General features: G+C 54.6%; 2 protein-coding genes across 2 annotated transcripts; one reads left to right on the top strand and one right to left on the bottom strand.

The window, feature by feature from the left end:
- The first annotated feature begins 951 nt into the window (after positions 1-951).
- On the top strand, positions 952-3,435 carry LOC134565481 (forkhead box protein J1-like). Its single transcript, XM_063425070.1, has 2 exons — positions 952-1,829; positions 1,969-3,435. The coding sequence occupies exons 1-2, from the start codon at positions 1,191-1,193 to the stop codon at positions 2,830-2,832; spliced, it is 1,503 nt and encodes a 500-aa protein (XP_063281140.1). The 5' UTR covers positions 952-1,190; the 3' UTR covers positions 2,833-3,435.
- A 14,127-nt stretch (positions 3,436-17,562) lies between these two features.
- LOC134565486 (olfactory receptor 14J1-like) lies at positions 17,563-20,029 on the bottom strand. The gene is made up of 2 exons (XM_063425074.1): positions 19,590-20,029; positions 17,563-18,518 (listed from the first exon to the last, which is right to left on the bottom strand). The coding sequence occupies exon 2, from the start codon at positions 18,493-18,495 to the stop codon at positions 17,563-17,565; it is 933 nt and encodes a 310-aa protein (XP_063281144.1). The 5' UTR covers positions 18,496-18,518; positions 19,590-20,029.
- Between the last annotated feature and the right edge of the window lie 5,505 nt (positions 20,030-25,534).

The following is a 25,534-nucleotide window of genomic DNA, read 5'->3' on the forward strand; positions in this document are numbered from 1 at the left end:
AGGGGTGGGGGCTCGGGGAGCAGCCCAGGGGGACAGGGCACAGCCTTGGGGGCTCTGGGCACGGCGGGTCTCCCGGCGCCCCCGGGCACCGTGCCCTGCCGGGGTGCCCGGGGGGCGGCGGGACGGTGCCGGCCCGCCGGCACCGGCACCTCCGTCCCGCTCTCGCCCCTTCTTCTTTTCTCGTGTCCTCTGCGCTCCTGCTCTTCCAAAGCCCGCGCTCTCTCCTGAGCCTCGCACGGCCCTGCCCGGGCGGGGAGCGCCGCGGGGCTGGGCTGGGAGGGCACCGACCCTGAGCGAGGGTCCGGGCAAACGAGCGGGGGAGCGCGCGGGGGGTGCCCCGGTTCCCTCGCTGCGGGCACCGGGAGCTGCGCGGGGCCGGGCGCTGCCGCTGGGCACCGCTGAGCGTGACGAGGAGCCCGTGAAGCGGCCGGGCGAGGAAATGCCCGTTCCTGGCAGCGTCCCGCGAGCCCCGCGCCCCAAAAACGGCCGCGTCCCCCGCGCGCCGAGGGTTCGCAGAGCTCCCGCCGCTCATTGCCAGCGCCGCTACCGCCGCTGCGCTGCGCTCCGGCCGCGCTCCGGCCGCGCTCTCGCTGCCTTTGCCTCTGTCCGGCCTCCGCTCCGGCTTTGCAGCCGCATCCCTGCCCGGCTTTGCAGCCGCACCCCTGCCCGGCTTTGCAGCCGCATCCCTGCTCGGCTCTGCCCAAAGGCTGGAGCTGCCCGCTCGCTCGGAGGAAAGCTGCGCTCGGGGTCTCTCCCCGCTGCGGGTTGGTTTTGGGGACCAGGGGAAGGGAGAAATGGCAAAGAAACAGCGTCAAACAGGAGGGAGGTGGTGGCGGGGACGGGACGGGACGGGACGGGACGGGACGGGACGGGACGGGACGGGACGGGACGGGATGGGATGGGATGGGATGGAACGGACGAGTATTTTAGGGTCTGTAAGGTGGAGGGGATGGACCCGGAGACGCCGTCCTGCTACCCGTGGTGGGTGTGAGAAGCAGCCTTGCCTGGTGGGATGGCAGGACTGGATTTGTGTTAAGGGCAGGGAGAGAATGTTAATTTCTTTCATTCTTTCTGTGGCCAAAACCTCGCTGCGCAGTGCCAGCCCCACCGGGCTGTGGGTGGCGCTGGGGCACAGGGCTTAGAGGGAATTTCCCCGAGGCTCAGGGCTGCTGAAGCCCCCCAGGGCAGGCATGGCAGCTGCTGTGCCCAGCGCCCCAGGGATCTCGGCAGCGCTGGGAACGCCCAGGGTGCCATCAGCGGCTGCTCCCCGCGGAACCCCAACCCTCTGTCTCTTCTCCCTGCAGCAGCCGCCCCGTGCATCGCCTGCCGTTCCCGTGGGCACTGCCCAGTGCCCAGCCATGCTGTGCCCCAGCCCCGTGGCCAGCGCCAAGGGCCAGGAGGAGCCCCGTGCCGCCGAGCCCAACCTGCTGTGGCTGACAGAGCTCACGGGCGCCCACCTCGGCCTGGCCCCCATCTCGCAGGACCCCGAGGATCGCTGCAGCATCTGGGAGAACCTGGTGAGCCTGGTGGACTTCCAGTGCCCGGGCTTCCCATTCACTGCCGAGGAGCTCTGCCCCTACATCCACATCCCCTCGGTGCCTGCGGTGCCCGCGGCGCCCGCGGTGCCCCAGGCCGTGCCCTGGGCCCCTCTGCCCCCCGAGGACGTGGATTACAAGACCAACCCGCACGTGAAGCCGCCCTACTCCTACGCCACGCTCATCTGCATGGCCATGGAAGCCAGCGAGAAGCCCAAGCTCACGCTGGCAGCCATCTGCAAGTGGATCCGGGACAATTTCTGCTATTTCCGCCGTGCCCATCCCAGCTGGCAGGTAGGACAGAGGTGTGCAGCCCCGGCCGGGCTGCCCAGGGCTCTCTGGCAGCGCTCAGCCCGCCAGGCAGGCTCCCATGGCCGTGCTGGATGCCGCTGGCAGGACTTCATCGCGGGCGTTTGTTCTCTTTTGCACCTAGAGCTCCATCCGCCACAACCTGTGCCGCAACAAGCGCTTCGTCAAGGTGCCCCGCGAGAAGGGCGAGCCGGGCAGGGGCGCGTTCTGGAAGCTTCACCCTCAGTACGCCGAGAGGCTGAAGAGCGGCTCCTCCAAAGGGCGCGGGGCGCTCGCAGAGCCCATCCCGCCCTCCTCCTCCTCGTCCTCATCCTCCTCCGGAGCCCAGCAGGGAGCACAGCTCAGCCCCAGCGCTCCGGCCCGCAGCCCCCCGAGCTGCGTCGAGGTGAACGCGGAGCTGCAGCGGCTGCTGCAGGAGTTCGAAGGGAAGCCCGCGGGGATCCAAGCGGTGCAGCAGAGCCTGCAGCCCCCGGCCGAGGGCTCCTGGCTGCCCGGCGGGGCCCCGGAGGAGCCGGCAGAGCTGACCGAGCTGAAGAGCAGCACTGACTGGGAAGCTCTGCTGAAGCCCGCCCTGGAGCAGGGAGATTTCTCCACCCTCGAGCAGCTCCCGCCTCTCTCCCAGCCCGGGGAGTTCCCCCAGCACCTGGAAAAGGCTCAGGAGCAGCAGCTGGGCTGGCCCCAGGGGCAGCAGCAGCAGCAGGTCCTGCCCGAGCCCAGCCCCAGCGAGCCGGCCTTGGATGAAACCCTGCTGGCCACGGCACTCCTGGAGGCTGCCTGGCCCGGAGAGGCGCCAGGGCCCCTCTCCAGCCTCCTCCCCGTGGAGCAGGGCGCTGAGGACATCCAGACCTCTTTGCCCCGGCCCCAGGAGATCCCAGAGGACCTCTCCAGCCTCCTCCCCCTGGCGGAGGGGGCTGAGGACATCGAGGCCTCTTTGTCCAGCACGGATCTCCTGGATTGGGACTCTCTGGACCCCTTCAGTCTCTTTTAGAGACATGATTGTCTCGAATCATTAGACTGGATTAGGTTAGATTAGATTTGATACAACGATATTTAATGGGATGGATTTAGGAGGGGCTTTGGGGTGGGTGTAGATGGTTTTATGGACAAGTTTTCATTTTTACTGCCTTTTATTCCGTTTTTTGCCTGGGGAGTCAGTTGAAGACCTGCACAGACACTTGGCCACTTTAATTCTTTTTTTCATTTTATTGTCAGTTTTTGAAGAGCTAGAATAAAAGAAACAAGGTGGGGAAGAAATCCAGTTCTGCCTTCTGGATTCCCTCCAGCACCTCGTGGCCCTGTCTGAGGCAGGGACTTATTAGAGATGGTAGATGATTGATAGACAATTGACAAGTGATTGATAAGTGATTGATAGCAGATCGATAGATTAGAGATGATATATGATTGATAGATTATAGATTTTAAATTAGAGATGATTGATAGATAACAGATTTTAGATGCTATATGGTAAATTATAGGTGGAAAATGATAGATGAAATTAGAATAAATTAGATTAAATTAGACGAGATTAAGTTAGATGAGATTAAATTAGATCCGTTTAAATTATATAGGATAAATTAGGTGAGATAAATTAGATGAGATGGACTTTGGGGGGGCTTTGGGGGTGGGTGTAGATGGTTTTCTGGATGAGGTTTCTTTTTGCTGCTTTCTGTTATTTTTATTTCTTTATCTTGGGTAATGATGTGAAAGAACCGCACAGATACTCAGCCACTTTTGACTTTTTTCCTTTTATTATCAATTTTTAAGAGATAGATTTTTAAAAAATAAAGTAGATAAGAACTGCACTGTGAGTGTGTTGGATCTGGTGAAGAAGTTTTTTCCAGGACTCCTGATCTCTGAAACATGTCACCACCTGGGACACAAAATAAAACACCCAGGCCCCGTGATTTCTCAGAAGAAAGAGAGAAATAATATATTCAAAATATATATTATATTCAAAATCTTATTCAATATATTATATTCAAAATCTTATTTCTTTCTATACTATTTACAGAGACAAATATGGTTGGATGTTAAAGTTAACACCTCTTTAACCACATTGGTTAAACCAAAGGGCCAGCAAGAAGCCCTCCTCTAAAAGGAATGAATAACAAAGATATAGCTAAAAAACCCCCCCAAATCTCTTTTTATTTCCAGCAAATCCCCCTGGGAGCGGTTTGTGGGCAATGAGGGGCTCTGGGGGTGCCCCTGACCCAAGGGGAGCTGTGCTGTCCCCAGGGAAGGACAGCAAGAGCAATTTCTGTTCCATTTTGGGGACCCCCCTGGGCTGTCCTGGAGCCCTTCTGGCCCTGGTTTGAGGCACCCCAACCCCCCAGCCGGGGGTCCCAGGTCACTCCCCTGCAGGATCTTCTGCCAGCTCCAGGGCTTCAGGGGTCTGGGCCAGCAAAGCCCCCCAAAACCCCCACTGAGCTCCTGGGGAGCTGCAGCCCGGGCACTGTGGGGCACCAGGAGTCAGGGTTGGCTGTGCCCTGCACCCCACAGACCCCCCAATCCCTCCACAGCCCCCCAGAATCCTCCACAGCCTCCCAAACTCCCACTTGCCTTGCCTTGCCTTGCCTTGCCTTGCCTTGCCTTGCCTTGCCTTGCCTTGCCTTGCCTTTCTTTCTTTCTGTCCTGGAACCAGCTGCCTTCACTCTTCCAAATTCCCTGCCTTTACCTCTGCCTTCCCAATTACACAGCAACCACCCACAAGACCTTGCAAGGCTCCACAATTACTAACACCACCACCAGCACGCCCAAAATTTGCCCCCGCTCTCCCTTGCTCTACTGCCACACTCCAAACGCCAAAAACACCCCATCCCCACCTCCAATCCTCACCTCTCACAAACTTCAGCCCACTCCCACACATCCATCCTCACCCTACACTGCCTCTCCTTAGCCCACCACACCTCACCACACCTCCTTCTTGCCTTGCACACTGCCTTGCACGCTTCCAGCCCGTCAGGGGCTGCTGCAGCTTCTCAGAAAAAACTGTGCCCTGGCCCCACCACCCTTGCAGCCTGCAATTCCATCTCCAGAGCCCATTTCACCCTGCCCCCAAGCCACCGCAAACCCTTCCCTGTCTGCTCTCCCTGCACACCCTTCCAAGAGTCTCTCAGAGCCAGCAATTGCTGCTGCTCCCTGCTGTGGGCCACAAGCTGCAAGCTCATTTTCTCCCTGTCGACCAGGCCGGGCCCAGAGCCAGAGGAAGCACCTTTCCCCACAGCTCTGCGCTTGCTGCCTCGGCTGGGCCGCAGCCCAGCACACGCAGCTGACAGCTGCCCGGGGGCTGCTGCTCCTTCCAGCCCTGGCGCTGGGCCAGCTCCCACCTGGGCCTCAGGGGAGCAGGGACAGCACCCCAGGAAAGGCCTAAGGCTGGCCAGCTCCGGCCTGCAGATCAGCAAAAGCTTCCTCCTCTACAGGGGGTTCGGCCACTCACCACGCTCCCCAAGCAGTGCTCACAGCCCCAAGGCTGCCGCAGCTCCACGAGCCTTTGCACACTGCTCCCAGGGATGCCCAGCTTGCCACTGCCTGCACTCCATCTTCCCTCTGCCTCCCACCCAGCCAAGCCCCTTCTGCATTTCTCACCCTTTGCCTCAGCCTTTGTGTCCACTCCAGATGCTGGTGGCTGATTAAGTTGGAGCTGCAGCTGAAGCCCACATTCCCCACACTTGTTGGGCCATTCCCCATGTGGATCATCTGGTGCTGGATCAGGGTGTTGCTCTGGCTGAAGCCCTTCCCGCACTCCAAACACTTGTAGGGCTTCTCCCCATCGTGAAGCTCCTCATGAACCACAAGCTCTGACCTCTGGCAGAAGCTCTGTCCACCTTCCCAGCACACTGTGGTTGTTTCCTCCTTGGAACACCCTGGGATGGGTTTGCAGACCCTCCTCTTGCAGGATCTCCGGGGCTTTTCCTCCCTGTTGGTTTCCTCCACCGTGGAGCTTCTCAAAACAGCCTCTGTCACGAGGTTCTGCCGCAGGGATTTGTCCTCCCTGGTCTCCATCCTCAGCTCCTTGTCTAGGGGAGGAAGGACAAGGAGAGGATGGGATTTGCCTCCATGCCAGAGGGAAGGGGAAGGAGATGACCCCCAGTCCATCCCCGGCAGGACGGCATCAGCAGCAGGGTTGTCCTGCAGCCGGGGACCATGGTGGGCTGGGAGATGGAGCAGGAGAGAGGGAGAAAGGGGCAGTGACTTCCTCCTCACCTGCCTGGCTCTCCTGTGACATCTTCCTCTTCCCCACAGCCTTGTTCTCCATCTGGCCAAGGTTTGTGAAAGAGATATCCTGCTTTGGGGAAAAATACCATGTATGAGCACATTGGGTTAGGGGGTTCCTCCTTCCTAAGCCCATCTCTAGAAGTCACCAGGCATCTGGTGCCTATATAAACCTCCAAACCACCAAGATTCATTCCCCAAAAATACACAAATGACTAAGTTTCAACAAAACCCAACCATCAGTTTCTCATTCTCTGGGCTCACCACTTTGGCATCACAGGTGTCCCAGGAATCAGCACTGTCTGGGGTCCCTGTTTCAGGGTTCTGGGGTATCCACGGGTCCACCTTGTCCATGCTCCCAACAAGTCCAGGCTTCTGGAACACCCCCAGCTCTCATACTGCCCGTTTCTGCTCCCCCCATTCCTGGGATTTCCTTCCAGACCTGCTGGTACCAGGCAGGCCCCAGGTGCCTCTAGGCTGACAGTGCAGCCCCTGAGCCGGGCAGAGCAAGCCCCACCATGGGGGACCCTGCATCCTCCACTCCCTGGGCAGCCGCGCCCAGCCCCGGGCACAGAGCTCCGCCAGCCCCCGCCGCCCCCTCCCCAGGGCCCCCGGGGACCCCCGCAGCCGGGGCTGGCTCTGAGCGAGGCGGCCCCCGAGCCCGGCTGCGTGGTCAGGGGGGCACAGGGAGCCCTGGGGCCTCTGTGCAAACACTCATCCCGCTCTCCGTCAGCCTTTGCCCAGCCCAGCCCGGCCCCCGGAACCATGCCAGGCCCTGCACTACCAAGGCTGGGCCGGGCGGCTCCCCTTGGAGCCTGGCCAGACGAAGCCACCTGCTCCAAGGGCTCACAGGCCACCGAGCGTTCTCTGGGCCTCCCAGGCCTGGGCCCCGAGCACAGAGTTCTGTCTGGGGGGCCCCTGGCCCAAGGCAGCAGCTCTGGGCCCGCACGGCAGCTCCCGGCTCCCACCCTCCTGCACACAACTCACAAAAATACCATTGCCCGTGTCCACCCTCCAAATACTAAAATCCCAACCAGCCATGAAGTCACCACAAAAAAAAATTCCAAAAAACAAAACCACCATCCAACCACTTCCACCCTGTCCCCCTGCGCCTTCCGAGGGACCCCAACCCTGTGGGAATGTCCCCAAATAGGGACAAAAAGCTGCTCCCCTGGAGGCACTTGGAACACCCACCCGCGGCCCAGCTCTGGCACACGGCTCCCGGTAGCTGCCCCGCTGTCCCAGCCGGGCCTTTGCAGCAGGGAGGCTCTGCGGGACCCCCGGGCTGTGCCTCCTCCCAGTCCCTGCCCGCCCCGGGGCTGACCTTCAGCCCGGGCTCTCTCGCTGTCCCGGCTCCTGCAGAGTCCCCGCTCGCAGTTCCTTGGCCCCCTGGGCTCTCCTGTGGGGCTCGTACAATACAGTGGAACCTTGCCCTCAGAAGGAACCATTTTGGTGCTCCCTAGCAAGACCAGAATTGAAACTTTGTTCTTTTTACCTCCCTGCAAAGATTCCCAGGGTGTTTTCTGCACAGAGTTCCAGCCCTCAGGTTTTGCTGAAGGAGCTGCCTATGAATGTCACACTGCCAGGCCCTGTCCTTGCTGTCACCTGCTGTGGCTGGGCATGAACAGAGCTCCTGCCCTTGCATTTCCAGCTGCTGTGCAAACAAAGCTGGAGCTACCTGAAGGCAAAAACTGCAATATGAGCCTCTCCCCTAGGGAAAATCTCCCCTTCCTTTGCCAGCCCGGGGCAATGCTGTCATTCTCTGCTGCTGCTGGGGCACTGGCGGGTCTGGCTGAGCAGGAAAGATGTCCCTGAGCCAGGAGATTTCCTTGTGGCTGCAGCAAAGCCTGGGCACACAAAGACCTTCCTGGCACTGTGCCCTGGGGCAGGAGGGATTGTGCCCCAGGAGCTGACCCTAAATTTCTTCTCCCAGGCAGCTTTAGGACATGGAGAAGGCAGAGCTGACTGTCAGCTTTGTGCAGTCCTCCAGAAGGATCCTGTGTGTGAAGCAGCCTGAGAACAGGGTTTGCATGTCAAGGGAGAGGAATTGAGAGCCCTTTTCTCCCCTGTGGGTCGAGGGTTTGCATTTCCAATGGCCCTGCAGCTGCCAAAGGGGTCTTTTTCATGCAGCTGAGAGCATGTCTACTGAAAGCCTGTCTAAACCTGCTTTTCCTGCAAATGTGCCCAATGAATCCTCATATTTTGCAGCCCCAGGTCTTGTGTGGAAGCAGGTGTAAGAACTGAAGGATGGAACAGCTGTGCTAGAGGAAAGTTCATTTTCTTGTTTCTTCTTCTTCTTTTTTTCTTTTTTTTTTTTTTTTTTTTTTTTTTGTTGGTTGGTTGGTTGGTTGGTTTGGTGTTTGTTTTTTGGTTTTGGTTTCTTTCTTGTTTTTTGGGGAGTTTTTTGGGTTTTTTTAATTGAGGGTGGGGTACTTTGATTTGGTATGGGTTTTTTGTTGGTGGTGGTTTTTTGGGTTTGTTTTTGGTTTTGTTTTGGTTTTTTGATTAACTCCCCCAGCAGCTCTGGGCAGAGATCTGTAACTGCATCTGACACTTGTCTGTAGTACTGTGGAGGTGGCCAAGGGGACCTTCCCCGAGCTGTCTGCAGAGGAATCCACATCAGCCCAGGCTGGCGTGGTCAGTGGCCGGTCAGTTCTGTTGAGCGGACGCAGGTCTGGACACTTCCCTTGGAGTGTCTCCAGGGAAGGAACGCTAGGGCTGCCACCACTGTGGTGTCACAGAGAGGAGGAGGCTGGGGCTGTCACTGCAGTGGTGTCACAGAATCACAGGGTTAGAAGAGACCTTCAAGATCATCAAGTCCAACCCACGCCATAGCACCTCAACTAAACCATGGCACCGAGTGCCACATCCAGTCTTTTTTTAAACACATCCAGTGATGGTGACTCCACCACCTCCCCGGGCAGACTGTGTCAGTACTTCATTATTCTTTCCGTGAAATCTTTTACCCAATATCCAGCCTATATTTCACTTGGTGCAGCTTGAGACTGTGTCCTCTCATTCTGTCAGCTGTTGCCTGGAGAAAGAGACCAACCCCCCTGACTACACCCTCCTGTCAGGGAGTTGTAGAGAGTGATAAGGTCACCCCTGAGTCTCCTTTACTTCACGCTAAACAACCACAGCTCCCTCAGCCGTTCCTCACAGGGCTTGTGTTCCAAGCCCCTCACCAGCCTCGTTCCCTCTCTGGATGGGCTCAATTGTCCCAATGTCCTTCCTAAACTGAGGGGCCAGAGCTGGACACAGCACTCGAGGTGTGGCCTCACCAGTGCCGAGTACAGGGAGAGAATGACCTCCCTGCTCCTGCTGCCCACACCATTCCTGATCCAGGCCAGGAGCCATTGGCCTTCCTGGCTACCAGGGCACACTGCTGGCTCATGTTCAGTCGCTGTCACCAGTACCCCCAGGTCCCTTTCTGCCTGGGCATTGTCCAGACACACCATCCCCAGCCTGTAGTGCTGCAGGGTTTGTTGTGGCCAAAATGCAGGACTCAGCACTTGGACCTTTTCAACGTCATCCTAACAGACTCTGCCCATCCTTCCGATCATTACAGGTCTTTCCCCAAAGCCCTTTTTCCTTCCAACAGATCAACACACGCTCCCAGCTTAGTGTCATCTGCAAATTTACCAATGAAAGACTCAATCCCCTCATCCATGCTATCAATAAAAATATTAAACAGAGCTGGCCCTAGCACAGACCCCTGAGGAACACCACTGCTCCCTGGCCACCAGCTGGATGCAGCACCATCACCACCGCTCTCTGGGCCTGGCCATGCAGCCAGTTCCTAACCCAGCAGAGAGTGCTCCTGTCCAAGCTGTGGGCTGCCAGCTTTTCAGGAGTGTGCTGAGGGACACAGGGTCAAAGACCTTGCTGAAGTGCAAACAGACAACATCCACAGCCTTTCCTGCATCCACCAGGCAGGTCACCTGCTCATTAAAGGAGAGCAGGTTGGTCAAACACAACCAACTCCCTTTACTCCTCCTAAACCCACGCTGGCTGGGTCTGATAGCCTGGCCATCCTGTAGGTGCTGCATGATGACACTCAATATAAACTGCTCCATTTCCTTACTGGGTACTGAGGTCAGGTTCACTGGCCTGTAATTACCAGGATCCTCCTTCCCACCCTTCTTGTGAATGGGCATCACACTGGCCAGCTTCCAGTCCTCTGGAACCTCACCAGTGAGCCAGGACTGTTGGTAGATGATGGAGAGTGGCTTCACAAGCTCATCTGAGAGCTCCCTCATCACCCTGGGGTGGATCCCATCTGGACCCAGAGATTTATGAACATCCAAGGAGCTCAGCAGTTCTCTGACTGCCTCCTCCTGGATAACAGGGGGACCATCCTGCTCCCTGCTACCATCAACCACCCCTAGAGGACAGTTGCTCTGAAGGCAAGTTGTCTTTCCACTAAATTCTGAGGCAAAGAAGATGTTAAGCACTCCTGTCTTCTCCTCATCAGCAGTTACTAAGTTCCCACCCTCATCCAATAAGGAGCAAAGCTTGGTCCTACCCTTCCTTCTACCATTAATATAGTTGTAAAAACATTTTTGATATTCCTTTACAAACATCATCATTTTAAATTCAAACTGCACTTTGGCCTCCCTATTTTTTTCCTATATGCCCTAGCAGTCCCCGTAAATACTTCCTGAGAGTCCTGACCCTCCTTCAAAAGATGATACATCTTCTTTTTATTCCTAAGTTCCTCCAAACTGTCCTCGCACATCCAGGCGGGATGTTTGCCTCATTGATTTGTCTTTTGGCCACAAAGATAGTCTGTTCCTGTGCCCTCAAGAGCTCTGTTTTGAAGCACGCCCACTTTCCCTGAACTCCTTTGTTTTTAAGGGCTGCTTCCCAAGGAACTCTCTGAATAAGTCTCCTAAACAGGCCAAAGTCTACTGCCTCTGGAAGGCCAATGTAAAAGATCACCCGGGGAATGCTCCCAGGTCTTCTCTGAACTGAAAAATAAAAAAAATACTCACGTGATTACAGACAAAAAGTAATGAGGTTCACTTTGAAATCTTCCTCCTCAAAAGCGCTCAAAACTTACTCCAACCAGCTGCACAGCACTGGAGACCTTAAGACAACTGAAGGAAGATGAAGCACCGCTGAGGGATTTCTGTATTTTACGGAACCCCACAGTGGATTTAGGGCTGAGTCTAGGACCCTCAGGCACTGAGAGAAGGTTGGAGAAGCTGCTCCAGGAGTCAAAAGCCAAACTCCAGGTCCCTTGGAGCATCAATGGGCTCCACTGAGGGACTGCCAAAGGCACCCCAGGGACTGCTGAGAGCAGATCCCTGAGGCCAGGAGTGCAGGCAGACAAAGGCTGTGAGCAAAGAACTGCAATGCTGAGCAAGACCTAGGCTGGCTTGAGGGAGCAGAAAGGCCAAGCCCTGAGCCCAAGCTCAGCAGCAGGGCCTGTCCCTCACGGCTGCCTCGGGGTTCTTTGTGGGGCAGTGGGATGGATGGGGCAGCAAGGACAAATGTCATCAACCTGTGGGACACTGCAGATCCTTCTGGAACCAAGAGGCCAGGGTGACACTGTGGGAAGTTGTGGCACTGGGGTCATTGTGGCACTGCTGGAGCCCATGGAACCAAGGGGCCAGGGTGACTCTGTGGGGCCTCATGGAAACAAGAGGCCACTGTGAACCTGCAGGGCTGTAACACCCCAGAACACTGAAATGCTGGGGGAACCAAAGGTTCCTGTACTTGACTTTGGTGCACTGGAGAAACACCAACCAGATATTCTCAACATGGACAGATGCAGAGAATATTTTTGGCAAGAAGGGCCCCACAAGGATCATCAAGGGCAGCTCTAAAGTGAATGGCCCACACAGGGATTGAACCCACAGCCTAGGTGATACCAACACTGTGATGTAACCAACAGCGCTAAGAGGGCAGAATGACACAACATTTTACTGGCAAAATACAGACAATCAAGGAACTTTGGCAAAGGGTTTAACACAATGTTCAATTCAGCTTAAAACTCTTATCATAGCATTAACTTCACACACTTCATTTAACATAAAAACCTTTTAACTCTTAAGATGACAAGGGCTAAAACAAAATTGTTCAGGTAAGGTAAGCAGGATTAGAAGAAGAAGAAATAGAGAACAACAGAACAACAGCAGATCTACAGAAGGACACACATACAGGTACCAGCTGCTCGGGTTCCAGCGCTGCTCACAGAGGAACCCCAGGAGAAGGCAAGCGCCACACCATGGGCTGGCCTCGTGCTCCGGCTTTTAACGGCTATGAGCCTCTATGGGCCCGCCCCTTGAGTGGGACTTCCAGTTGCTTGTCCAATCAGAGTTAGGGTAGGTGGCAACTGCTGCTAGTTTGTGATTGATTGAAAGCTGACCCAATGAGAGCTGGGATAATGCTGTCTTGTCTGTGACTGATTGACAGCTGGACCAATCACAGCTGGGCTAGCACTGCCCTGGCAGCATGATTGATACACAGCTCGGCCAATCAGAGCTGGGTGACCATACCAGCTGTGCACTATGGTGCCCCATGGACTCAAGGAGACTACTGTGAAACTCGGGGTTCCCGAGGAACGAAGGGTCCCTGGTGACCTTGTGCAGCCCGTGGTGTCACGGAGGAGCCGTTGTGACACAGCGAGGGCGCGTGGAGCCGAGGGGCCATTGTGACACATCAGGGCACTGTGGAACCACAAAGCCATTGTGACACTGCAAGGCCTCATGGAAGCGCGGGGCCATTGTGACACTGCAGAAGCAAAGGGGAACATTGTGACCCTCCAGGGCCACATGGAACCAAGAAGAGCATTGTGACCCTGTGGGGTCCCACAAAACCAAGAGACAATGGAACAGCTCTGGCTGGCTGGGCCTCCTGGGGACCACCTGACAGGTCCGGCTGCCCTGGGTGTGTCAAGGGCTGCTTCTCATCGTGCCCTGGAGCACTGGGACTCTGGGCTTTCCTTCCTAATGAAAAGAACTCTTCTTCCCGTCCAGGCGCCCACGGCCAAAACTGAGATTCAACCTCCAAAATACCCTGTATCCAACGATAGCCCCTAGACCAAAGGTGGCAGTAGTGACAGACCTGGCTGGCTTGGCCTAAGGGTGGCCACCTCTCATCTTCTACCAAACCATGTGGTTTTCTTTCTTCTAGGAAAAAAACATCTGTCTTGACTAGGTGCCAATGGCTGAAATTGAGATTTCACCTCTAAAATTCCTTACATGCCACGATTGCTCCCAAGTAAAAGCTGCCAGGACAGACAGGTCTGGTGGTCCCTGGCCTCTTGGCGGTCCCTCTCACCTGCTTTCCAAGCACTGGGGCTTGGTGCTTTCTTTCCAATGGGAGAGAACTGTTCTTCTTTCTCAGGGTGTCCGTGATCGAAACTGAGATTCTCCTCCCAAATTCCATTTATCCAAGGATTCCTCCATGACAAAAGCTGCCAGGACAAACAGGTCTTGCTGGCTTGGCCTCCAAGGAGCCACTTCTCTCTTCTTCTGCCTTTGAAACACTTGGGCTCTGTGCTTTCCTTCTTATGGCAAAGAACCATCCTTCTTATCAATGCAAAAATGGCCAAAATTGTGACTACAGCTCCAAAATTCCCTATATCCAAGAGTCACTTAATGACAAAAGCAGCCAGGACAGAGAGTTCTGGCTGGCCTTGGCCTCTGATGGCTCTTTCTTCTTGCCCTCAAACTCTGTTGTTCAGTGCTTTCCTTCCTGTGGAAAAGAACCGTCCTTCTCCTCCATGTCTGAAATTGGTATTCCACCTCTAAAATTCTGTATATCCAAGGGCAGCTGCCAGGCAAAATCTGCCAGCACTGTCAAGCCTGGCTGGCCTTGGCCTCTGGTGACTGCCCCTGCCACCCTGGGGCTCAGTTCTTTCCTTCCTGTGGAGATCACAGGGACACTGTGGGGACCTCATGGAACCAAGGGGATCCTTGTGGCACCCCTGGAGCCCATGAAACAAAGGGGCCACGGTGACACGGCGGGGCTCCATGGAACCCAGAGACCATTGTGACTCTGGGGGGCCTTATGGAACCATGGAGACCATTCAGAGCCTTCAGGGCCCTGTGTAACCACGGGGACATTATGGCACCTCAGGGCCTTATGGAAGCAAGGGACTGTTGGGACACTGTGGGGCCCCCTGGAACCGAGGGAACATGGAAAAGATCTGGTTGGTTTGGCCTCCCAGGGGCCACCTGACAGGGCTGTCTGATCTTGGAATGTCAAGGGCAGCCTCTCATCAGCTCCTGGAGCACTGGGGCTCCATGCTTTCCTTGCTATGCAAAAGACCTTCTGTCTTTTCATATGTCCCATGCCAAAATTGGTACTCTCCCAAAAAATATTCTATATGCAGGGGTATCTCCCAGAAAAAAACCATCCCCCTCAGCTGGCCTTGGCCTCTGCTGGCCACCTTAAGTCTTCCTGGGAAGCACTGGGGCTCTGTTCATTTCTTCCTATGGAAAATAACCAGCTTTCCTGTCCAGGAACCATGGCCAAAATTAGAATTTGGCCTGCCAAATTCCATATATCCAATGATTACTCCCAGACGAAATCAGCCAGGACAGAGATGTAAAGCTGGCCCGGTCCTCTACGGACTTTCTCACACTATGAGCAGAATGTTTTCAATTGTAAACACCTTGGAGAGGGCCCAGGGATCTCCCAAGGTGGGGTTTGGAGGCCTCAGGCACATGAGCACTAGACAGGGAAAAACGAGCTCTGTGCTCCCTGAGATGGAGACTGAGGACAGTGGAGAGCCATAAGAGTGTTTAAAGAGTGGTTTCAGAGATGGTGGATCCTTTTCACCTAGTGGAAAACAGCCAGAGAAAGAAAGAATTAATGCCAAGTGTAGCTGGGAAGGCCTAGGCTGGACACAAGGAGAAAGGAATTTCCCTCCCAGGGCAGGGCTGTGGTGCAGCACATCCCCCAGAAGGAGTCTGGAGCAGCCCAAGGCTCTGTGTGCCCAGGCAGAGGCAGGCAGGATGCAGAGCTGTCAGCAAAGGAAGGGACCAGCGAGGTGGGGCAGCCAGGGGATGAGGACAGCCTGCAGGGACAGAGGCACAGGGCAAAGCCCTGACCTTGGGGCCCTCCAGAGCTGCTCCTGCTCCTGCAGGGTCCATCCCAAAGCCGGGGCAGCCAGAAAGCTGTGCCCATTTCTGTTCTTTCCTGTTCTGATGAGGATAGATCCTCAGCCCCTTGGAGGCTGCTAATGAATTTTGCTACTCCAGGGGCCTCTTCTTTCTTGAGCTCTTCAGTTCAGGAATTCAGTGAGAAAATCTTGTTCAAAACACCTGAACAAGAAAAGCCCCTGGGAATAATTTCAGCTTTCAGTTCTTCTGTGGTCAATTAGACAGATTTCACAAGTGTATTCAAAGTGAATATACTGCATTGATACAATGCAGAGAGAACTGTTTTGTCTAGTTAAATTTTCTTTTCCTCTTTATAGATTGATATCAGCAATGTCCAATTGATATTGACCCCAGCACCTTCAAATGCAGTCTCAATAGATATGAAAATCAAGACCCTTCATGGCTGACAATCAATCAGACTTTGTCCCCACCCCCTCCCCACAATTTCCTTCATCCCACCCCTGGCATTCATGTGGATCAAGAATGGTGTGGCCAGCAGGAGCAGGGCAGGGATTCTTGCCCTGTTCTGAGCACTGGCTGGGCAGCACCTCGAGTGCGGTGTCCAGTTTTGGGCTCCCCAATTTAAGAAGGACATGGAGGGGCTGGAGTGTGTCCAGAGAAGGGCAACAAGTCTGGTGAGGGGTCTGGAACACAAGTCCTGTGAGGAGTAGCTAAGGGAGGTGGGGATGTTTATCCTGGAGAAGAGGAGGCTCAGGGGAGACAAGGCAGTGTCAGGCCACAGGTTGGATTTGATGATGTCCAAGGTCTTTTCCAACCTTGCTGATTCTGAGATTCTCTGAAACCACCCTCTCAGCAGTTGCAGGATGAGTCCTGGGCCTCCTCTTCAGGAGGTCCAGCAGCCCAGGTCCCTCAGCTTCTCCTCACAGCCCCAGAGCCCATCCAGTCAGTCCTGCAGAACCTCTGCAGCCCCTCCTCATTTCCCAGAACAGAGAGCCCCACAGCCAGACACAGCAGCCCAGATGTGCCCCCCGTGGGCTGTGGTGCCTCTGGCAAGGTAGCAGCAGGAGGCCCTGCAGGAGCCTGCAGACAATTCCTGAAGCACTTGGAGGATGATCCTACTCCCCAAGGGACATTCTCATTGTGCCAGTTTGGGAACTGAAATGGGGAGTGGGGCCAAAGAGGGAAAGTCAACCAAGGATGGGCTGTTTGCAGGGGAGGGAAAATGAGTGGGCAATAGGAAGCAATTTGTACCAGGGAGAGCAAAGAAAGCCAAGGTGAAGCAAAAAAAATGCTCTGGGCAGTTTGGGGATGGCTGCCCGGCAGCCCTGGGTCTGAGCAACAACGTCTGCAGTGGCACAGGAAACTCACAGCTGATGGGAAAAAACTTTCTGGCTGACTTCAGAGGCCACCCCAAACCTGGCTTCAGAGACCACCACTTTCCCTGCTGTCCCCCAGCCCTTGCTGGCCCCAGGGGCTGATGGCATTTGTGCTCACTCAGGTTCATCTCCCCACACCAACACCATGGGGGTGCTGACGCCTGCTCTGGGCAGTGCAAACAGGGGCTCCTGAGGCAGTGCTGCTGTGTCTGTGCCTGCAAGGATGTGGCACCTGTGTGAGCTGAGGGAGAGGCCAGGGCTGCAGAGGAGGGATGTTGTTGGCAGGTGCATGAGGAAGCTCTGGGACGCTGCCCTGGGGTGTCCAGCGCAGTGGGGATGGATCAGCCCTGGCTCTGCTGCTCCTTCCCGTCTCCCCCAGGGACCTTGCAGAGCCCCAGCCATGCTGTTTGCCCCCAGCCTGCCCACGGCCAGCCTGGGGCTGCTGACAGGGCTTTTCTGTGCTGAGCATTGGCCTGGGCGTGTTCTGGAGAGAGCCTGGGCAAGGAGCCTGCAGCTCCCAGGCCCTGGCCTGAGGTGTCAGCACTGACCCAGCAGTGCCCATGGCCTGTCCCTGCTGCAGCCCCGGCACTGCCACCCCCAGCCCTGTGCCCGGCCCCGAGAGCACTCAGGCCCTACAGCAACAGCAGGGCCAGGAGGGCAGCGGGGCAGGGCCACGGCAGCAGCGCTGGCAACACCAAGGGCTGCTGCTGCTGGGCACAGCTGCTGTGCCAGCACTGATCTGCCCCCAGCTCTGCACACAGACATTGCTGCTGCAGCTGCAGGGAAGGGAACAAAAGGGGAATCCCTGCAGAAAAATTGCATGGGAGATCATTTAGTTCTTTTAAAGCCACCAAGAGCACTGTCCCTCATTGACACAGTCTGTAGACAGAGGGAAGATGGAGAGAAGTAGAATGAAAAATGGCACAAACAATGACATATTTTTGTGGTCAATACTGAAAATAAAAAGCACTGGGAAAAAACTCACAACCAAACTAACAAGAAGTATCAATAATGACTTTTATTACAAGTGATTTGCAGAAATTGGCCAGCAGTTTAATATTCCTTAAACCATGCAGTCATCAGTCTCCACACTGCAGCCTTGAGCTCCTGGTTCCTCAGGCTGTAGATGAGGGGGTTCAGGGCTGGAGTCACCACCGAGTACAGAACTGACACTACCAGATCCAGGAATGGGGAAGAGATGGAGGTGGGCTTCAGGTGAGAAATTATTATAGTGCTGAGGAACAGAGAGACCACGGCCAGGTGAGGGAGGCAGGTGGAAAAGGCTTTGTGCCGTCCCTGCTCAGAGGGAATCCTCAGCACAACTCTGAAGATCTGCACATAGGAGAAAACTATGAACACAAAACAACTGAGGCCTAAAAAGGAAGTAACAGCAAGAAGCCCAAGTTCCCTGAGATAGGATTTGGAGCAGGAGAGTTTGAGGATGTGTGGGATTTCACAGAAGAACTGGCCTAGGGCATTGCCATGGCACAGGGGCAGGGAAAATGTATTGGCCGTGTGCATGAGAGCATTGAGAAAGGCACTGGCCCAGGCAGCAGCTGCCATGTGGGCACAAGCTCTGCTGCCCAGGAGGGTCCCGTAGTGCAGGGGTTTGCAGATGGACACGTAGCGGTCGTAGCACATGATGGTCAGGAGGAAATACTCGGCTGAGATGAAGAACAGAAAGAAAAAGAGCTGTGCAGCACATCCAGAGTAGGAGATGTTCCTGGTGTCCCAGAGGGAATTGTGCATGGCTTTGGGGACAGTGGTGCAGATGGAGCCCAGGTCGCTGAGGGCCAGGTTGAGCAGGAAGAAGAACATGGGGCTGTGCAGGAGGTGGCCGCAGGCTACGGCGCTGATGATGAGGCCGTTGGCCAGGAGGGCAGCCAGGGAGATGGCCAGGAAGAGGCAGAAGTGCAGGAGCTGCAGCTGCCGCGTGTCTGCCAATGGCAGCAGGAGGAAGTGGCTGATGGAGCTGCTGTTGGACATTTGCTGTGGCTGGGCACGGGCACCTATTCATGGAGAAAGGACAGTGACAAATCAGGAGAGGCGGCTTTCAGCCAAACCTGGGCCATTCCCTGTAGACTGTCCCACTGTGACCCACCCACCCTTGTTCCTGCTCTGGGAAAAACTTCACCCACGTCCCTGCCTGAGCTCCTGTTGTGCTGTCTGAGTGTGCCAGGAGCAGCCAGGCCTGTGTGTGGGGGCTCTGGAGGAGCCATCTCTGCCCTGCTGCCCTGGTTTGTGGCCATGTGGCAAAGGGACAAGGATGGATATTCAGCATTTGTCAGGGGAGTCATTCCTAAAGCAGATAGGCTTTTTTCCAGCTGCACTCCTACTTATAAATGACATGGAGAGCAGGAAGGAATTTTAGCCATTATTTTCCTGTCCACACATCATTTCAGGTTCTCTGAGGGCAGAAATCCCCAGCATTTCTGCTGCACTCAGAGTTTGCCACTGAGTGAGAGATGAGAGGCAAAGGATTCCCTGTGGTTTGGGGAAGGTGAGGGGCTGGATGGGCTTGTTCCCACCTGCCCTGGGTTTGCAGCTTTGGCTGCAGTCAGAGCACAATCCCACTCCCGTGTCACCCTGGCATAAACCAGACCCTGCCCAGAGCAGAGGGATCCCTGAATGTCTCACCCTCTCCAAACATCTCTGGGCAAGGTCTCAGTGTCCCCCTTCTCCCAAGGACACTCACGGCTGCCTTAGCAAACCAAACAGTATTTCCTCAGCTCTGCCATCTCTGCACTTCCCCTGGGACATTCAGGAAACTTCCAGAGGCTCTGGCACAGATTTGCAGCTGGCAGGAATCCCAAGGGTAGTGCTTGACTCAGCTGCTGCAAATCCCAGAGTCTCTCTGAGAGCATCAGATAACAATGAAAATATCAGAGGAGTGCAGAAACAAGAGATGATGTGGTGCTGTGCCTGAGAGGGCAGGGCAGAAGACTCAGAATGTTCTGTGATTCTGTAATTGGAATTCCTATACTGCTTCTCTCATTCCCCAACTTTACTGCCTTGATCTAAACAGAAAATTTAAACAGTCTCAGGAAATCTCCTGATCTTTACAGTCATTCCTGGCTTACCTTCTTTTGGGAAGTGTCCTCCAGAGCTGTCTCCAGGCTGATCTGGAGCTGGGAGCAGCCCTGCCCCACTAGCACATCTCAGCAGCAGCACTGCCCTGCTCAGGGCAGCTCCTTCCCCCCACAGCTTCTCCCCAGCGCAGGCAGCAGCTCCCTGGGCTGAGAGCTGTCCCTGGCAGGCAGCAGAGTCCCTGGCCCAGCACAGTGCCCTGGGCTGCAGGACCCTGCTCTGCAGGACAGCCCTGGGCACCCCTGGCTGCAGCCCTGGCTGCTCAGCCCTGCAGCAGAGCCTGGCAGCAGGGAGCTGCCCTGTGCTGTGCCTCGGGTGGGGCAGCAGGGAGACCCAGCCCTGCCCTAGGGCCACATCCCTGCACTGCAGCAGCTCTGAGAGTCCTCCTGCAAGGGCCTCAAAGCCGTGGGATGTGCCAGCTTCAGGAGATCCCTGCAGGAACTGCAGCTTCTCTTCCCCCAGCCAGAGAGTGACTGTTGCCAATGCTGTGAGGATTTCTCCTCTAGTGAGCCCTCAGAGAGCTCTGCTCTGTGCTGCCAGCCCAGGCTGAGTTAAAAACCCTCTGTGCTCCTGTGCTGTGCTTGGGGTGGCTGCAGGCAGAGCCCCAGCCCTGCTGGGCTGTGCACAGGAGCTGCTCCTGGGCAGAGCTGTCATTCTGCAGCACTGCCCTTGCCAGGAGCTGCCTCTGTGCCAGGAGCTCGGCCCAGCTCAGCAGCACAGACACAGCCCAAGGATTTTAATGACCCTCTCGGGGCTTGTGCTGAGGCCCTGAACATCAATTAGTTCCTGAGAGGGAGCTGAAGAAACCTCTCAAGAACTCCAAGTCAGAATCCAACTCCAAAGTTTCTTGACGTTTTAATGGGTCCCACTGAGGGACAGGACAGAGAAAGTGTCTCCAGGCCCCAGCCAGAGCAGAGAACTGCAGGCAGTGATGACAGGAGGGGACAAAGAGAAGCCAAGTCTTGGTGCCCTGCCCAGCCTCTGTGCCACCAAGGGCTGCCAGGAGACACCTTGTCCTGAGGCCCTGGGGCCTCCTGGCACAGCCCCAGCAAGGCTGGGCACTGTCAGCCCCTTGTCCTGCCCTCAGCATCCCCCTCCCATCCCAGTGGCCTCAAGGATCTGCTGGAAGGAGTCTCTGGGGAGCCTTGGTCAGGAATGGCCCTGGGGGGCTCCTTAATGCTCCTAGGGACTGCAGGTTCTTCAAAGGACTTTGGGTTTTGCTTCAGCCTTGGATCTCTGACAGGTTTGTGCAATGATGGCCTCCAATTATCTGCAGTAATGAGTCCCTTGAGATTCTTTGTCAGTAGCAACACATAGTGGGGCTCATTAATGCTTCAAGGTACTTCAGTTTTTTAAGATACTTTCCTTTGTCCTTTCCTCTCTCAGTATCTGAGAGATTGGTGCAATCATGGCCCAAATTATCAGCTTTAATGAGTCCCTTGAGAGCTTTGTATTTGCCGCGGTGCCTCAAAAGAACCACTGGGTGTCGCTCCGAGCCAGCCCAAGCACCGGGACAAGGCGCAGTCCAAAGCCAGCCCGCTCGCCGCGACGGCGAAGCAGCTCCGACAGGTGCAGGACCCCGTAGGAGCTTATGAGGGGATGTAAAAGCGGCTAGGTAGAGGAAGGAAAGGAGGATCCAGCAAACAGAGCAGCAGAGAGTTTATTAACTCAACTCTGAGCTGTTTTCTGGACCCAGACTTTGAATCAACACAGGGTTTTAAGGGGAGCCGAGAAGGTGGGGAGAAGGGGGTGGGGTTGGCCGCCTCCAGTCAATGGTTTACAGTCTCTAGGGAGAACAGAGGGGGAAAAGGGTGCTTCGGACCAATTAAAGATAACTGGGAGGGGAAAACTCAAGGTGGGAAAGATAACTGACAATTAACTGAAGGGAACAGGTGCAGACACCTCGTGATGGAGGAGAGGGACAAAGGAATATTAATTAGGGGGGGAAGGTAGGGGTACATAGAACTGAACCTTTACAGACAACTAAATCTTACATAAAACAGTAAACTCAAAAAACATGCACTGCCACATCTCCCCATTTTCTTTTAATTAAGATGAAAAAGGCTGCGGTGGGTCAGGAAGGTATTCGGACTCCGGATAGCCTTCGGAGCCTTCTAAGTCCATTTCTTCAGGGTCATCTGACACCGCTGTGTAATTAACTTCTGGAGAGGGGGAAGAAGTGGCACTGGAAATCAATTTAAACATCATCTTTCTAATTAGTCCGAAGGCCACCAGGATTAATAAAATGATGAACATAAATAACAAAATGGTCCTCAGAATGGATCCTACCCATCCAGAGAGCCCCCAGCCACTGAAGATGTTATTTAACCAGTCCGATGTTTCCTTTTTTATCTGCCCGACCATATCTTGCATCTACCGCAAGATCTGCTTAGTGTCCTCGGCCCGGCTCAACAAGTTAAAACAACATAGACCCTCGAACTCCTCACAGGTATGCCCGTGGAGGAGCAAGAGGTAATCTATGGCCGCCTGATTTTGGAGGGTGGCTTGCCTCGTTAAATCCTCATCTTGCAGGAGGTTATATAGGGCCTTGGAAGTCATCTTTGACTGTTTGGCCACCCAACACTCTAGATGAGCCAATTCCCCCATATTTTTGGCAATTGAAACCCAGGGGGCAAATATAGTAACTGCGACTCCTTTAGACTTACTCCAATGTACAATTTCTGAATCGCAGTTTGGGTCCAAATTCTTCAAATCTCTTTTAGAAATAGCCGATTTATGTGCACCGTTTTTCTTTTGCTCCCAATCCACAATTTGGGTTTTGTTAGGTGAAAACAGTCCCAATTTCCCTAAGGTGCACGGACCTCCTGAAAGGTGAGAGGGGATGCCTGCCCAAGCATGGGTCCCGCAAATAAAAAAAACACCTTTTGGCAATTTTTTGTGGTGATTGTAAACTTGGGGGGGAAGTGCTCCTTTGGCCATTCCCTGACACCATGATCTAGTGTGATATAGGGAATTTGACTGAACCACATTTTTTGTCTTGGGGTTAAGGGCATTTGCCTCATTGGTGAAGTGGATGCAAAACCGGGCTTTGGCTGAACCAAGGAGTTCCAGATCCTGGGGTTCATCTTTTGAATTCTCTAATCGGAAAAAGAAATTCCTCCAACTAATAAAAGGACTAACACGGGGCCTGATTTTATCTAAACGGCGGGCATAATAGAGTAGTCTTTCGGGCAATTCATGTTTTTGAAAAGGGATCCCCACAAGGCAGGAGGAGATCGGGTCCGAGGCACTGGCCTGGTTTAGGCAGATGTGATCCTGGCCTAAGGACCGCGCCAGCGTGGTCCACACATTCGCATCGGGCTGTGGCACAAGCCAGGCTTGACTGGTTGTCAGGAGGCTGACGATCACGATGATGAAATGTATGGTCTGCATAGTCGGTCTGGGTGGGCAGGACCTATAAAACAAACTTAAAAACACAAATCATGAGGTCTCATAAAAACAGGCTGAGGGGGAGTCGTTTTCCCATTCCCAGATGGTGTCAAATGGGGGTGTTTTGGAGCACTTTCTTCGGCGGCGTAGTGCCGCTGAAGCTACCTGTGGGACTCTTCCTTCTCTCTCTCTCCTCTTTTGGATGTAAGGTTTGACCCATTTTGCCGGGATCCACTTTAACCCCCCATCAGTGAGGACGCAGGCGTACCCACGCCCCCAGGTCACTAGGGCAAAGGGACCCTCAACTTTTCCTGAGTCAGGGGACCTTACCAAGACGGGCGGGTGGCGCTCAACTTTCCAGTCGGTGTTGTACTGGAAATGCCTGACAATAGGCGGATTAGGATTTTCAAAGGAGCAATTTAAAAAGTTTATGACATACAAAGCCCTGGCCAACCTGACGGAAGGTGTCTCAGTTTTTAGCACCTGTTGTTGTTGTTGGAGGACCCGTTTGATGTTTTGGTGGGTCCTCTCTACGATCGCCTGGCCTGTGGGGGAGTGGGGGATGCCTGTCTTATGTTCCACTCCCCATTGCTGCAGGAAATCTGCAAGCTCCTTAGATTTGTACGCTGGTCCGTTGTCAGTTTTGATCCCCTTGGGGATGCCCATAAATGAGAAAGCCTGGATCAAGTGTTGGATAACATGATGGGCTCTCTCCCCTGCATGCGCAGAGGCATAGACAGCACCGGAGAAAGTATCCACTGAAACATGGACGTATTTAAGCTTTCCAAATGATGTAACGTGGGTGACGTCCATTTTCCAGAGCTCACAGCTCTCTAACCCTCTGGGGTTGATTCCGGCATGCAATGTCGGCACTGCATGGGACTGGCAGGATGGGCACGAGCCGACAATCGCCTTAGCCTGCTGACGTGTGAGGTGAAAGCGTCGAGCAAGACTAGGCGCATTCTGATGGAATAGCTGATGGCTGAGTTTTGCCTGCTCAAAAACATCAGGCAAGGGGGCTATTGCCACTGGGGCAGCAAGGGCATCAGCCCTTCTGTTTCCCTCGGCAACGAACCCAGGAAAATCAGTGTGTGACCTCGTATGCATCACATAGAAGGGATGCTCTCAGTGGGATACAAGCTTGACTAGCTTCGAGAGCTGCTCATATAGAGCTGTGTTAGACACCTGTTGCAAAATGGCCTGATCAGCTCTAGATACCACCCCCGCAATGTATGCGGAGTCGGTAACTAAATTGAAGGGTTCGGGGAACCTCTCAAAGGCTCTGACGACAGCGGCCAACTCGGCAATCTGAGGAGAACCCTCAACAATTTCAATATCTGCATCCCACTGCCGAGTTTTGGGATCCTCCCAAGTCATTACTGACTTGTGAGAAGCCCCGGACGCGTCAGTAAAAACGGTCAGAGCATCAAGGGGTCTCTTGCTCCGGACACTCTTTAATGCCAATCTAAAAATCACTTCTGAATTGAACAATTTGTGAGCCGGCCGATGAATTGAGATTTGTCCCGTAAAGGAATCTAGAGCAAATTGCAATGCTTCATTTTCTTGAAGCAGGTGTTCTAACATAATTTTGGTTAATTGGCCCGTTGACAAGCTAATGGGTATGTGAATGTATTCGAAGTCACAACCAGCCAGATCCCGCATCCGCGTTCTCGCTTTGCGGATCAGCTCAGCCATGAGCTCTTGTGGCTGTGTCATCCTCTTGGGCCGGTGGTGGCTGAGAAAGATCCACTCTATAATAAGGAGAGGGTCTCCTCTGCCTTGGCCCTTGGTGTCAAGTGATTTATTTGGGTCCCATTGAAAAATCATCCCATGAAGATGTGGCAGCTTACCCATTATGATGAACCTGAAGGGTAGCTTGGGATCACACCTGTGTGCTTGCCTTGATGACATTGCCTCTTGGACTTTCTCCAATGCTGCTTTTGCCTCTGCAGTAAGTACCCTGGGAGAACTAAGCTCCTCTCCCCCTTTCAACAAATCGAAAAGGGGTGCCAGATCCTTGGTGGTCAGACCTAGCCAGGGCCTTACCCAGTTCAAAGCACCACAGAGCTGATGGGCATCGGCAAGGGTATGGACGGTAGTCCGAACGTCCAATTTTTGAGGAACAACGGTCCTCTTTCCAATTTCTAGGCCCAGGTACTTCCAAGGCGGCATCTTCTGAATCTTATCGTCCTGCAGTTCGAACCCTGCAGCAACTAACGGACTTGTTACGAGGTCAAGCGCTCGTGAAAGTTCATCGTCCGTCGGCGCGCAAACGAGGATGTCATCCATGTAATGATGGATGATAACCCCCTCCGTGGCTGCGCGCACAGGGTGCAGCAAGGAAGAGACAAACTGCTGACACATCACTGGGGAGTTCTTCATTCCCTGAGGGAGAACTCTCCAGTGATATCACTTCCTTGGGGCCGCTCAGTTGATGGAAGGGACGGAGAAGGCAAAAAGTGGTGCGTCGTCCGGGTGCAGTGGAATTCGGAAAAAGCAATCCTTGATGTCAATAACAGCCAATTTCCAATTTTGGGGTAGCATGGTG

The sequence above is a fragment of the Prinia subflava genome, unplaced genomic scaffold (genome assembly GCF_021018805.1).
Source record: "Prinia subflava isolate CZ2003 ecotype Zambia unplaced genomic scaffold, Cam_Psub_1.2 scaffold_52_NEW, whole genome shotgun sequence".
In the NCBI taxonomy this organism is placed as follows: Eukaryota; Metazoa; Chordata; class Aves; order Passeriformes; family Cisticolidae; genus Prinia; species Prinia subflava.